At 42.1% G+C, this 13427-nt stretch overlaps 1 protein-coding gene across 2 annotated transcripts in view; it reads left to right on the forward strand.

Annotated features, from left to right (window-relative positions):
• Window positions 1-11618, forward strand: part of Hivep1 (HIVEP zinc finger 1) — a 121562-nt gene extending 109944 nt beyond the window's left edge. For both annotated transcript variants that reach the window (XM_042678537.1, XM_042678538.1), the window contains 2 exons: window positions 8577-9073; window positions 10427-11618. In XM_042678537.1, coding sequence (XP_042534471.1) covers window positions 8577-9073; window positions 10427-11587 — 1658 coding nt within the window. In that variant the 3' untranslated portion in view covers window positions 11588-11618. The remainder of the gene's footprint in view (window positions 1-8576; window positions 9074-10426) is intronic.
• Window positions 11619-13427: the final 1809 nt, after the last annotated feature.

Genomic DNA, 13427 nt, shown 5'->3' on the forward strand with positions numbered 1-13427 from the left:
TATACCTTTTTGTTTTGTTTTGTTTTCAGTTTAAGTTACTGTATTTATGGAAAGTGTGATCAGTTTCTTCCAGAGATTTTAATTGAATATAGTAAAGCGTAATATCCAAGTGCTAAATCTTTACTAAATGCCATGTCATAAGAGACTTAAAAATTGTCATTGCTATGCCAACAAAACATATTCCTCTCCTTTATTACAAGTTTGCAGTGTAGGTGTAAATATAGTAAGCTGTGGTTTTAGACAAGTGCTGGTGTTCTTTTATTCTCTTTTATGCTTTAGAAAATACTGTAAAGACTTCTTTACATACAAGAAGAGTATAGAGGATTTCAGTGCATGTATATTCATGTGTTCATACCAGCTGATAGTTATAAATATTTTGTCATATTTGCTTCAAGTCCTTGTCAAAAACTCAGTGCATTACACACACACACACACACACACACACACACACACACACACGCACACACACACACACACACACACACACACTGCACCTCAGAGGCACTTAGGGGTCCCCCTTCAGCCCATGTAATTTAAATGTATGTGTCTGTGGACACTGTTGTTTTGTTTTTTTTTTTAAGTTTGCATAAACAGAGCCACTTAGTATGTAGATCCATAGAAACTTGATTTCACTTTTTATATTCTTTTTCTAGAAGTGGTTTGCTGCTTGCCATCTCATTGCCAGAATTTAAGTTTTGGCCAATTTGGTGGGTGCTAATTGTTATTTGTATCTGTATTTCTGTAGCTACTTTCTTTCAGAAGGACTTTTGTTCCCTCAAATTGATGATAGTTAGAGATGGGATAGAAGATAGATGGTTAGCCGTTTTTCAGATGGCCCATGTTTGGGGAATGGGGAGCCCAGATACCTGTAGAATGATGTCGGGTGTGGAATGGAGGCATGTGTTTTGAAGGTCCGGCATGTCTGGAAGGTGTGCTGGTTTTGAGCTTATGTCTCTCTCTGGCTCCACCATCACCTCAGCCTTGACACATGAGCCCAGGCTGTGGTCTGTGTTCCTGCCGTGTATCCCAGTCTTCAGAGAGAGAACTCCATTTAAGTACACAGAGTCTCCCCCCGCCCTTGCCCCCACTCCAGGCTTGCCTACTCACCATCTCTGCTTGGCCGTCTAAAACTGACTTTCAAGGTTGGCATGCCCTGAACTCCTGCTTCACCCCTTATCTCTGTCTTCTCCCAAAGTACCAGCTGATTGGCCCAAAGTCTTGTTGCCCGCCTTACGTATCAGTAAGCTATCTCAGATCTTCCTTCAGAATGCCATTAGAAGCCTACCCCTGCCCCAGGCAGAGCTCCCATTGTCTCTAGTTAGTTTCCAGTAGCTCCTGACTGGGAACCCTGGGTTCAGCACTGACCCATTGCTACTGTTAACAACACAGCAGCCACAGTAATCATTCAGCGGTTCTATCAGTTCTTTGCACCCACCTTGCTGGTACTTTCTTGTCTCTCAGGCCCTGGCCCATCACACTCCAGCTCTCTTGGCTCCTCACCCTTCTACCACCATTTCATCTTCCCACCACCATCACTCCACTCAGCCACCCTGCAAGCCCAGCCCTGCTTCCCATGATTCAGAAACCCCCTCCAACCACCATAGGATTCATGGCTTACGCCTGCAGCTCTGCTCAAAGGACCCCTTCACAGGGCAGCTGGCCCGAACTACGTCCCAGTATACTGAAGAAAGAAGCACTCTACTCTCTTACGGCCAATGCTACTCATGTCCCTTATTCTGTTTGATGTACCCTCATTACATAGATTTTTACCCACTCTGTGTGTATGTATGTGTGTGTTCACTGCCACTTATTCTCGTTCAAACAAGTAGAATATAAATTATGTAAAGGTGGATTTTTTTTGTGGTTGATCATTCTTTTTAGCATTGTATCTAGCAAATAATCAGTAGTGAACTGTTATTGATGGGATGAATGCAAGGAAAAAATGCCATATAAGACTTAAGGAAATAATTTAATACTAGTGTTCTTAGAAACTGATTTATTGATTTCTCATTACATTTCTTTAAAATTGGATGGTGGCTACAATACACTAACACCTTCCCCTGTAAGTAGTGGTTGTGTTGTAGATATTATAGTAGTGTTTGTCTTCATAGATATTAACATCATGATGATGTTTGTTTATTAATTTGTTGTTTATTGACCAGTAGGTCAGAAGACCAGAAGATGGCTTGCCTATTCCATTTTCTCATCTTTGATGATAATCTCTCCAGATTGATTAAAGACTTGGCTATTTTTCAGAAATTCCAGAGAAGAAAAGTTTATTCTCTTTTTGATCGATTAACATGTTTCTTTTACACATAGACAAGTTTTGGGTCTGTGCACGCTTTTATACCTGATGATTTTATTTTTCTCAAATGTTCAGAGCCATGGAGACAAGAGATCACAGTGCTCTTCATCTTCAACCCTGGAACTTTAATTTGTTGTTGCTGTCATTTTATTTCATAGTGGGAATTTACATTTTAAAAAATGGCTCAAATATAGATGATTTCATTAAGTGCACAATCCCACAGTAATGATCATTTAAAGTATAACTGGATTTACTTCAGAGCAGACTCTGTCTGGATCGGTCAATATTTCCATACACAAAGCACCCGGGGCTCCATGAGCTCTCATTCCCCACCAGGTGGAGTTTAGCCATTTGATTGTGATGTCTGATACAATTTTCTCTTCTGACAGCTAGTTTTGCAGGTATGTGTATAAATGTATAAAGACTCCTTTGGAAATTTGCTCTTTTTTTCCCTTTATAATAAATTCTGTTCTGACCCAGAATTGCTGTGTTTATAAACTTTTCCCACACAGTAGACTGTAGTGAAAGGTAATAATACCTTGACTTTAATGTCTCTGGGTTTATTTTAAAATCTTGCTCTGTAAACTCCATAAGGCTGTCATTAACAGTGAATAATTTAGTGTTTTCTTTTACTATCAAATTTATGTCCTGAAGAAAAGTTATGAATTGTTAGCTATATTTAAAGAGTATATGAAGTGCTGACTTAAAAAATGTAAAGATGAATACATATTTTAGGTGCTATAGTTTTAAGTTTTGAAGCACACCTCTACTGGTAGAGTCAAAAAGGAGCCCAAAGTGGTCAGTGCCCAGTGGTTTTAAATGCTTGCTTCCCCTGGCATACTGGCATTTCTCCTCTGTCCTGGTCACTGGGGATAACCTCCCCCCCACCCCCACCCAGCAGCCACAGGACCCTCTTGGTCATATCATGGCTTTCTAAACAAGTCCAAATCTCTTTAAATATATTCATATTTAGTTATTTCTTGATGTCTGTCTCGTTTTGTTTTTCACCAAAGTATTCTCTAGCTTTCCATCAACTTCACGTTAGTCTCTTTCCAGCATTACTTTCCATCTTCGCGTTTTCTAAGCACCTTGAATCTGTTCTCTCTTCTGCCAGTGGCATTGCCCATAGGTCATTCATCAGCTTAAAGTGCACGTGCCCAGTTGAGTGCCGATAGATGTGTGTGGGCATGGTGATGAGGGATGGAGACACATCTTTTCCTGCTTCCTTTGGCAAATGGGGCTCCGTGGCTACCTGTCATCCTGTAGCAGATGAATTCTGGTTCTTACTGTCAATGGAGTTAAGCTAGGGACACTGGAAGACATGTATTTTAAGTCTAGCAGAGAGAATTACAAATTTTTGGAAGCCAGCCATTGAAAGTTGGACATTTGGTATTAACAAGTTTCCACTTAGTATAAAATTAGCAGCTCAAGCTGTAATTATAGTATGTGCTCCTGAAAAGTGAAATCCGTCCAACTCCACTGTGCAGTCCCTTGTATTCCTGCCATACAAAATTATAGAGCCTCCGGAATTTTGTCCTTGTGTTCTCAGTGTATTAGGGAATCCATTTTAGCTTCTACCTTTTGTGTCAGAAATCATATAGCTAGCTATTGTCACTTCATCCTTTGACGCACAGAATGCTTTCATCAGGATTCTGGGCTTCCGTGCAACGAATGTGAATGTGAACTCTCAACTCCAAATAAAACATGGTTTGACCATTTAATAAGGTGAAAGGCAGCGAGAACACCATTTGTGTTGCTGGTTTGATTTGGTTTGGTTTGGTTTTGTGTATTCCAGGCTAACTGAAGGCTCTCCATTCTCCTCCTTTATCCTCCTAAGTGCTGGTATTACCGGTGTGCACTGATCAAGTTCGAAACATCATTCTTGTTAAGAGTTTAAGGGCTATAAAACTGACTGTCTGAAAAGATAGTGTTTGTATCAGAAATTTTAAAGCCTGTGTCTGTTTACTTCTAAAATAATTTTAAGTAAATTTTCTAAAAAGTACTAGCAAAATGAAATCTATGGGATATACCAAGACTGGGATTCTTAGAGAAAACATTTCTGATGCCTTTTAAGAAAAATTTCCAGTGCAATATGAAACTGCAATTAGCCTTAAGGGTTTGTACGTAAAGCAGTTGCTGATAACATTGATGAGATACACAGGACAGTCTAGTTGATTGCCTAAAAGTAACAATTAGTTTCTGGACTGCTGAGCTCATAAAGCTTGATTTTATATAAACAAGACTGTAATACTTGATTTAAAAAAAAATAGTGCTCAGGTTGCTGTTGTTTATTTGGCTTTCAAAGTATAATTTCCAAATGTGAGGAAAAGGTTAAAGCAGACCAACTGTTAACAGCAGAGGCCCGTGAGAGTGAGCCTCAGGCTGCCTTGTGTGGAGGAGCCCGAGGTCCAGGCCTTCTTCCCTGACTGCGGCTCCAGCTCTTCCAGCAGGTGTCACTGTCTGTCAGCCATGGAAGGGCAGGCTGCAGTCCATCCCAGTGTTCTTCACATACCATGACAAAATTGCAGGAGACATTTACTTTGGGAAGAAAATGTTGCATCCATGTTCTTTTTCCTTCATGAGCTGAGATGCATTAAAGGAGGAACTTTTTGTGTGGACACAAAGTTCTACTGAGTATTGGAAACATTTAGAATGAGCAGGGTGTGTCTCGGGAGACCTAAATCAAATGGAACTTTGATGGGCCATTTATTTACAAATTTGCTAAGCAGATATGAGATTTGTTTTTCTGTTCTGCAGTCTGTGATAGCTACAGGGGGGTCTTCGACACATCACAAAAAGAACAGTTGCAGCCAGGCACTGATGGCTCAGGCCTGTAATCCTAACTACTTTGGGAGGCTGAACACCGGAGAATCAATGGGCTGAGGCCAACCTGGCAGAAAAGTTCATGAGAGCCATTCTTATCCCATAGCTGAACACCAGTGGGGCGCGCATGCCTGCCACCCTATGCTACTTGGGAAGATGAGATTCAGAGGACCATTGGTCTAGGCCACATTGGCAGAAAAGCCTGGGAGACTCCATATCAAGGGAAGAAGCTGGGTGTGATGGCATGTGCTTGTCACCCCAGCTAGAAGAGAAAGCCTGCAGTGTGAGGATCATAGCCACCAGGCAGCAAATGAAACCTTATTCAAAAAATGACTAGTGAAAAGCTGGGCTGAAGTGGTGCCCAGCACTAGCGAACACAAGGTCCTGAGTTCAAATCCCTGTATTGCCAGGACACGAACAGCTGCATTATAGGAAGAAGTCATTGTGTCCTACTGAAATAATTAATAAAAACTTAGATTCAAGTCCCATCTTTATTGTTTTCAAGCCCTACAGGTTTTCTAACTTGCTTGTAGAAGGTAGGTCCAATACCATGAGGTTGTCATTTGTTTTAAATGTGGAAACATAGTAGTCAGTTAAGATTTTCTAAGAAGGGCCAGATGTGTTGTTTGTCACTGTCTGTCACTAGGCTTTGTAATTGGAACACAGTAGACGTGTGCCACCCATCTTGTCTTTGTTATTGTTTGCAGAACATCAGCCCATTTGAGAAATAGGTACTGATCCAGTACTCATTTGTAGTTTCCGAACTGTTGAGTGGTTGTCCCTTCAGGAACTTCTGGCACAGTGCATTCAGGAAAGGATTCCATTCTCTCCTTGTCCCTGAGAGGGAAACCTACCGAAGGATCTCAGTCCCTCCTTCCACCTCTCCACATTCTGTCCACAAGAAAAGCTACCTTGTGACTGCTACTAATCCTGACCTGATATTTGGGTGACCAAGGCAAAATCAGATTGGTGGAGCCAAATAGTTGAAGAATTGGAGAGTATTCTTTTTCAAATTGTTTATATGTACTTTATAAACTGAAATAGAACTCAAGATAATTCTTGAAAATAACTATACATGTATGAATTTTTAAGTATAACCCCGAAACTTGAATAGATTGAGAAAATACAAGATATTTGCAAAATAAGTTCAGTTATTAGCTTGTGTTCTTTTTGGGGATTGCTTTTTGTATATTCTGTTGGTAATTAGATAATTAGATGAAGTCTTTAATATCTGTACCTATAAACACTAAATGCATGCATATTTATAATAAGCTCACCTAATGACTATAATTCATTGTTGACCTTTCTGTCATTCTGTAGTTAGATTTTTCTAAACATAACTGAATGTGAAATATTTAGTGTAGACTAACATGGGTTTAATTCTCAGCTCTGACACTTGTGAGTTGTGGGCTCAACACTTAAAAAGCAATTAACTGCATTTAAAATTTTTTTAAATAACTTGTTCCATTCTGAACAAGTCAGATCCTTAATGGGCCCCCGTTCCCACTGTGGTCCAGTGGTGCTGATTTATCTGGAGTGCTGAGGCAGGTTCTCCGGGGGGCAGATGCCAGGAAGCAGAACAGAACCATCTTGTCATGGATATACACTTGAAACAAAATACAGAAATTGATATGAGAAAGCTCTTAGGTGGTAAAAACGTAAAATGTGGATCTAGGTTAGACAGATAGAGACATCTCCTGAGGTTCTAACTTAAGCAGTAGAAGGGTTGGAATTGATTTTGAGAATTGATAATTTCCTAATAAACACTAGTTAAAACGCAGCTCAGAGAAATCTTGCTTGAGGATAACGCACAGGTGAATGCCCACAAGTTTCGGAGTGGATACATTTTATTTATTCAGCAGAGGAAAATCAAGACATGGAGCTCTGGGAGAAATGTGTTTTAATAGGCTTTTTCAAGAGATCATTTTCATGATACGAAAAAATTGCTGAACCTAGAACAGGGACTTTGTGAGAACTCTGCCCAGCTGTCCCCTGCTAGCTTCCTATGTAGCCTTAGGTAAGGTCACGAGTCAACACTAAGCCAGTAACTTCACTCAGCCAGTCCTTCCCATTCTCCAGCTGTCCACTGAGGTGACGTACCGCACCCTTCCCTTCTGTATCCCTATCCCACAATTAGCGACTCTCTACTATCCTTCTTCTACTATCCTACTATGCCGCACCCCTCTCTGTCCGGCTCCCATGCCATCTAGTCTCCACATCTCTGCCTCCTGAGCTCTGCTCCTCAGCCTTCTCCGTCAAGACCAAAGCTATTGATTGGTTGTTTGAGGCTCTGCTGTGTTGACTATTGGTCTGGCTGTGTGTCATCGGGAAGGAAGCCTGAGGGTAATGCGTATCACTTTATAGGCACGTGACCTTCCCATGCACACATCACACTGACCTTCGGAGCACCGTCCAGCGCAGGACGCTGCTCTATAAACTGAGTATTTTCCCTTTGTAAATATTAAGTATTTTTGTGGAAATACTCTGAGATCCTATAAATATCCTGTTGTATATTCATGGCTCTCGTCGGTGATAAGCACACTGATTCATTAGAGTTTTCTGTGAGGAAAAGTTAGCTCTTCTCCATGCATTCACTGATTCATGCAATCATTCGTTCGTGGATAATTCATACAAACTCAAAGACATATGTTTTGGGCCTCAGATTCTAACCCAATACTACTGTGATCGTTTGCCTCACATAGGTTCTAACATTGAATACAGACACAGAAAGTTCATTGAAGAAAACGCCTGACTTTCTAAAGTGTCTTTGCTTTCTAAGAAAACGAGTATCTAATTTTCTGATGTTTCCAGCAAATGGTAAAAATTTAAAACCAAGTCACATGAGTGAAAATTTTGAGACTGTTACCGGGGCCGTTCTAAATCTTCTTGATAAGCCCAGTCTCGCGTGGCGCTGTGATGACCTTAACAGTGGCTTTCAATGATGCCTGTCATCATGAAACAGGTCAAATCATATCTAGAAAAAAATTGACAGGAATGTTTCATGTTTCTCCTATCCTAAAGGAAAATGAAACAGAAGGCTTAAATAGTAGGAGAATAGTACTGGTCAGAGAATACAAATATAAAGGAAGTGATTTTGCACATAGATCAAATGCCATTAACTTTTTCATTTTAGTTCAACTGAAGGAATATACCAAAAAAAAGTAGCTGAATTAATTTTGTTAATTTCTTGCCCCATTTGCAGTTTCAGCTGCAATGTTGGGGACTTTCCCTTGCCAGTTTTCTTTTTCTGTTCCACCCTTTTTTGTGCATGTTCCATGACAAACCTCCTCTCCAGGTTGTGCTCCTCATAAGCCTGCAGGGCCTCTCCCTGAGCTCCTGGTGGCTCTGTGGATCTCCCCTGTCTTATATTCCTCACAGTGTTGCCTGGTTTCTAAACATAAAACATTGTAGAACATCGTATAACAAAGCCTCTTGGTTGTTTTATTAGATGAGAAACAGAAATTCGGTTATGAACGCTCTGGATGTGATCTTGAAGACTCTGATGGCCCGGATGAGGATGATAATGATAATGAAGAGGATGACGAAGACAGCCAGGCAGAATCTGTCCTGTCTGCCACACCCTCGGTCACGGCCAGCCCACAGCATCTTCCATCGAGGAGTGGCCTTCAGGATGCCGGGAGTGTGGACGAGGACCTCAGGATTAGCGAATGCTTCTCTGGGTCTCACACAGACCCGATGGATGTTCTGCCTAGAGCATTGCTCACCAAGATGACCGTGCTGAGCACAGTGCAGTCAGAGCATAGCAGGAAGACAAACGCACCGGCAACAGCCAGGCAGCAGGCTGCCAAAGATGAGGAGGAGATGGCTCCTTCCAGAGATGATTCCAGGTCACCCAGAAGCCCCTGTTATCAGATGTTTGTGGACTACCCCGAGTCTGAAGTTGTGAGCGGCTCTGTGGCAGGAAAGGCTGTCACTCCAACACAGGTAGATGATTGCTGGTGGTTCTTTTCTCCTTTTATATGTGGAGCCTAATGGCTTTAAAAAAAAAATTACACACCTACCCAATTCATTGATGGCCAAACTGGCTTATGCTATGATGTTACTACTGGCACTAATGACCAAAAGTCTCTTATGTTTGTTGGAGCCTGGCTAAGTGTGTGAACAGGAATCCACGTTACAAATCTGTAAAAGTAGCAAATGACTCTTGAAAAATAAACCCTCTTATTATTATCTGCTTTTTGACAATCAAACCTCAGATATGTGTGTGCCAATTTCTAACATATACTCTGGTACCTGCTTATCTCAGGGTCTTTGCTGAATTGTTTCTCAGATGGTGTTGACATGGTGGTGGGTTTGCAATGCATCATGTAAATGCAAAAGTTTTGTGATTGCCCTCATTGGCCAAACAGCTGCCTGTTTCCATGACAAATTTAACATGACCCCAAAAAGTTTGAAGAAGTTCACATTGCTTGGAGGAGCAAATTATAGTGACAGCGTGGGAAACCACCTACCAGGAACTCTTGATGGCCAGCCATAGGCTGTGGGAGGCCCGGGAAGTGTACAGTGAGAGGCCCTATTATTCCTGGCTTCCCCATCGCCAGCAAGGAATTCTGGGAGGAACATATTCTTCTCCCTCCTCACTGATTTGTGTTGAGTAGTTTCATAGGACTTTTCTAAATTGGAAAGGTTTTTATTTGCTAGCTAACACTGAAGAAAAAGAAAAGAAAGCCAGTCACTGGTGGCTCACTTCTGTAATCCTAGCTACTCAGGAGTCTTAAGATCTGAGGATCAGAGTTTGAAGCTAGCCTGGGCAGAGTTTGAAGCTAGCCTGGGCAGGAAAGTCAGTGAGACTCTTATCTCCAATAAGTACCCAGAAAAAGCTGGAAATGGTGCTGTGGCTCAAGTGGTAGAGCACTAACCTTGAGCAAAAAACCCAGGCCCAGAGTTCAAACTCCAGGACATGCCAAAAAAAAAAAGAAAGAAAAAGAAAAAAATATATATATAAGCTTAGATTTCTCTACTCCAGATGAAATCAGTATAATTTAGGTAAATTCTATACATATTTTAGTATAAAATGTGGTGATGTTTAGGAAAGTTCCATGCAAGATGTGTTCCACTTTTTTTACTGGAAAAGGAAGAAATTTAACAATACAACAGAGGGTTGTTTTTTTTTCTAATTGGAAATGTATTTCTAAATCAAAACATAATGAAACGAAGTTGCTGCAAATGACATGTGTTTTTACCTCCTTTTGAAGAAGAGACTGAGCAGTAACCTTTTACCTCAGCGATTTGGGATACTCTTCCAGGCCAGGCTCATTTTCCTCTCTTGTCTTTTAGGACATGCCATTGGTAAGACTTTCTCCTGCCACAGTGGAGCTCAGCCCGCAGCCCGCAGCCAGCATTGCAATCTCTCCTGCCTTACCTCATCCTGACACTCAAGACCAGAAGCAGCAGACCACCCCTCACCCACCTCCAGGCCTGCCTTCTCCCCAGACACACTTGTTCAGCCACCTCCCCCTGCATTCCCAGCAGCAATCAAGGACTCCGTACAACATGGTTCCAGTGGGGGGGATCCACGTGGTGCCCGCTGGCCTCACCTACTCCACCTTTGTACCCATTCAGGCCGGGCCCGTGCAGCTCACCATCCCTGCCGTCAGCGTCATTCACAGGACCACAGGCACTCCTGGGGACACCATCACGGAAGTGGCCGGTACGACAAATCCTCCTGGAGTACCTGAATTGAGCAGTGTTGTGCCATGTTTTCCCATTGGCCAAATCCGTGTGCCGGGCCTTCAGAACCTAGCAACCTCCAGCCTGCAGTCCCTCACCTCACTAAGCATGGAAACCGTCAATATTGTAGGTCTCGCCAACACCAACATCACCCCACAGGTCCACTCCCCAGGACTTGCTCTCAACGCCGTGGGACTGCAGGTGTTGACTGCGAACCCTCCTTCCCAAAGCAGTCCTGCCCCTCCAGCGCACATTCCTGGGCTCCAGATCCTGAACATAGCCTTGCCAACCCTGATTCCCTCAGTCGGCCAGGTAACCGTGGAAGCCTCCGGAGCTTCTGAAGTTCCAGCTGCCCACAGCAAAGCAGCCGAGATGCAGCCCAAGCAGACGCCTGCAGCCAGTTTAAGCCAGGTCAGCAGGACTGAGTCTCCTCGGGGGTCAGCTAAAGTCCTGCAGGAAAATGCAAAGAAAGTCCTGGGTCCATCGGCCCCTGCAGGTGACCAAGCAAGGCTCGATGGCGCAAGTAAAGCGGACTCTGAGAGGGCCATCCTGGGGAACCACACCAAGCCCACGCCCGAGCTCACGTCCTTGCCTGTGCCAGGGGCACTGCAGAAGGCTCAAGCCCTGGGAAAGCCGTCGGGGCTGCGCACTCTCTCTCCAGACAGGCAGGTTCACAGGCCTCCAGCCCCACCCAGCAGGCCGCCCGCGGTGCACTTCAGCGACGTGAGCAGCGATGAAGACGAGGACAGGCTCGTGATCGCAACCTAGTGGTTTATTTTTTATCTTTTATCATTTTTTTTAAAAAAAAATAACACTTAAAGGTTTCTTTTTAAAACCCTCTTTTCCTTAAAGCACATTTTTCTGACATGAACTCATGACTAATCTTTGTGCAATCATGAACTTTTGACCAATAATTGTTTTTGTGTCAGCTCCAGCCGTTTTTGTATATGTTGTATAGACAATTGTGCCTTTTAGGAGTTTTACGTTTAGACACTGTACAGATTGTTGAATATCTATATGCATAAAAATGTTATATATGTATATGAAAACCAGGTAGTTATTTGTGTTTAGTAAGAAGAACCAGTCAAATAAATCAAATGATTAAATTATATGTTGCACTGTTAAATATAAATTTTTATGGCCGTGGGGCAGTTTCTGTGTATAAATTAGTATGTAAACCCCATATTTATTGTATTCATGTTAGTCTTTGCAAATGGATCTGTCCTCCTCCTTGTGTAAGACAGTAACTTTACACTTCAGGCAGATTTTCTGTGTAATGAAATGTTTCAGTAAAATATTGTTTACTGACTTTACCCGTGCTTGAGTTGTGCCATCATTTTACCATCAGTAGATTAGCAGTCTCCTTTCAGAATAATAAGCACAGGTTGTGTGCCTTCCCTATCCCACCCTTAGCTTTGAGAAACAGGAAGTGTAGTCCTTTCTCTACCCTGTGTTGGATGACTGCAGCCCAGCAACGAAGAGACCAGTTTTTCTTAGCTGTGAGAAAGAAGTTTGCAACCATGCACTTGGTAGGTGATTGGATATTTCGGAACACTTTGTATAAATACATACAACAGCTGAAATGAGCAAAGTTCCTAAATATAGATATGAAAGTTCCTGATACACAAACTAAGGAGAGGATGGTCTTGAGAGCTTGGTATGCTTGAGATTCACAGAGCCCTAGGCTGGACATTAACCAGGGCTCTTGCTTTTTGGTCTTAACCTGTTTCACAGAAAGCTCTACACAGCTCTAAACCCTAGAGAGCCAAGATTTATGGAAGGACCAGATACAGTCTGGGAGGTTTGCTGTCACTCTTGCAGAAAAGTGGCAGGAAGTAAGGTGCAAGTATTTCTACCCCCTCTATTTGCATTACCACCCAAGGATTACAGATGCTAGGTTTGTGAAAATCACTTTTTGTTGGAATTTGAATAGCACACAATTATCACAATGTGGTGGTATTTCTAAAGGCCTGCTTCCTACATATTTGGCCCTGGATTAAATATTCTGTGATGTTTGGATGTTTTCTTAAAAGTTTTATAATTCTCTAAGATAACTTAATCATACTGTGTACCTTGAACATTTCAAGATCCACTACATTATGTATATACCATTGATATTAGTGATTTTTATGATTTAAGGTTGCTTTTCAAGTATTTTCCTAGTACAGAGTAGTACAGAGTCATTGGCTAGAATGGTTCAATTTAAGATTTTCCAACTTCACAGTAGGAGGAAGCGATCTGTAATACAAAGATATTAGTTGGGATTTGGACCTTTTCCCAGGCTGGTGTTAGGCTGGAGACTGGGCTGCAATGGTAAGGGCTGCAGCAGCCAGCAGCCCTGCATTACTAAGGGCAAACTACTGACACTACAGCATGCTGTGTTGGCTAAATAAGGACACTTGAAAGGTTGGGTACAGTAAGTGCATTTTTGACTTAGCAACATTTTCAGCCTGTAATGGTTTTTCAGGATGTAACCTCACATAAGTGAAGGATCGTCTATCTGTATCTGAAATGTATGCTTGAGTGCCCAAAACACAGGGAATAGAATTTTTCCAGTAATTTTTCCCAAGGTGCACTGTCTAAATTTCCCAAGTGAAAATGATTTGCA

Source organism: Dipodomys spectabilis, unplaced genomic scaffold, assembly GCF_019054845.1.
Source record: "Dipodomys spectabilis isolate Male_0828 unplaced genomic scaffold, ASM1905484v1 ptg000045l, whole genome shotgun sequence".
Taxonomy (NCBI): domain Eukaryota; kingdom Metazoa; phylum Chordata; class Mammalia; order Rodentia; family Heteromyidae; genus Dipodomys; species Dipodomys spectabilis.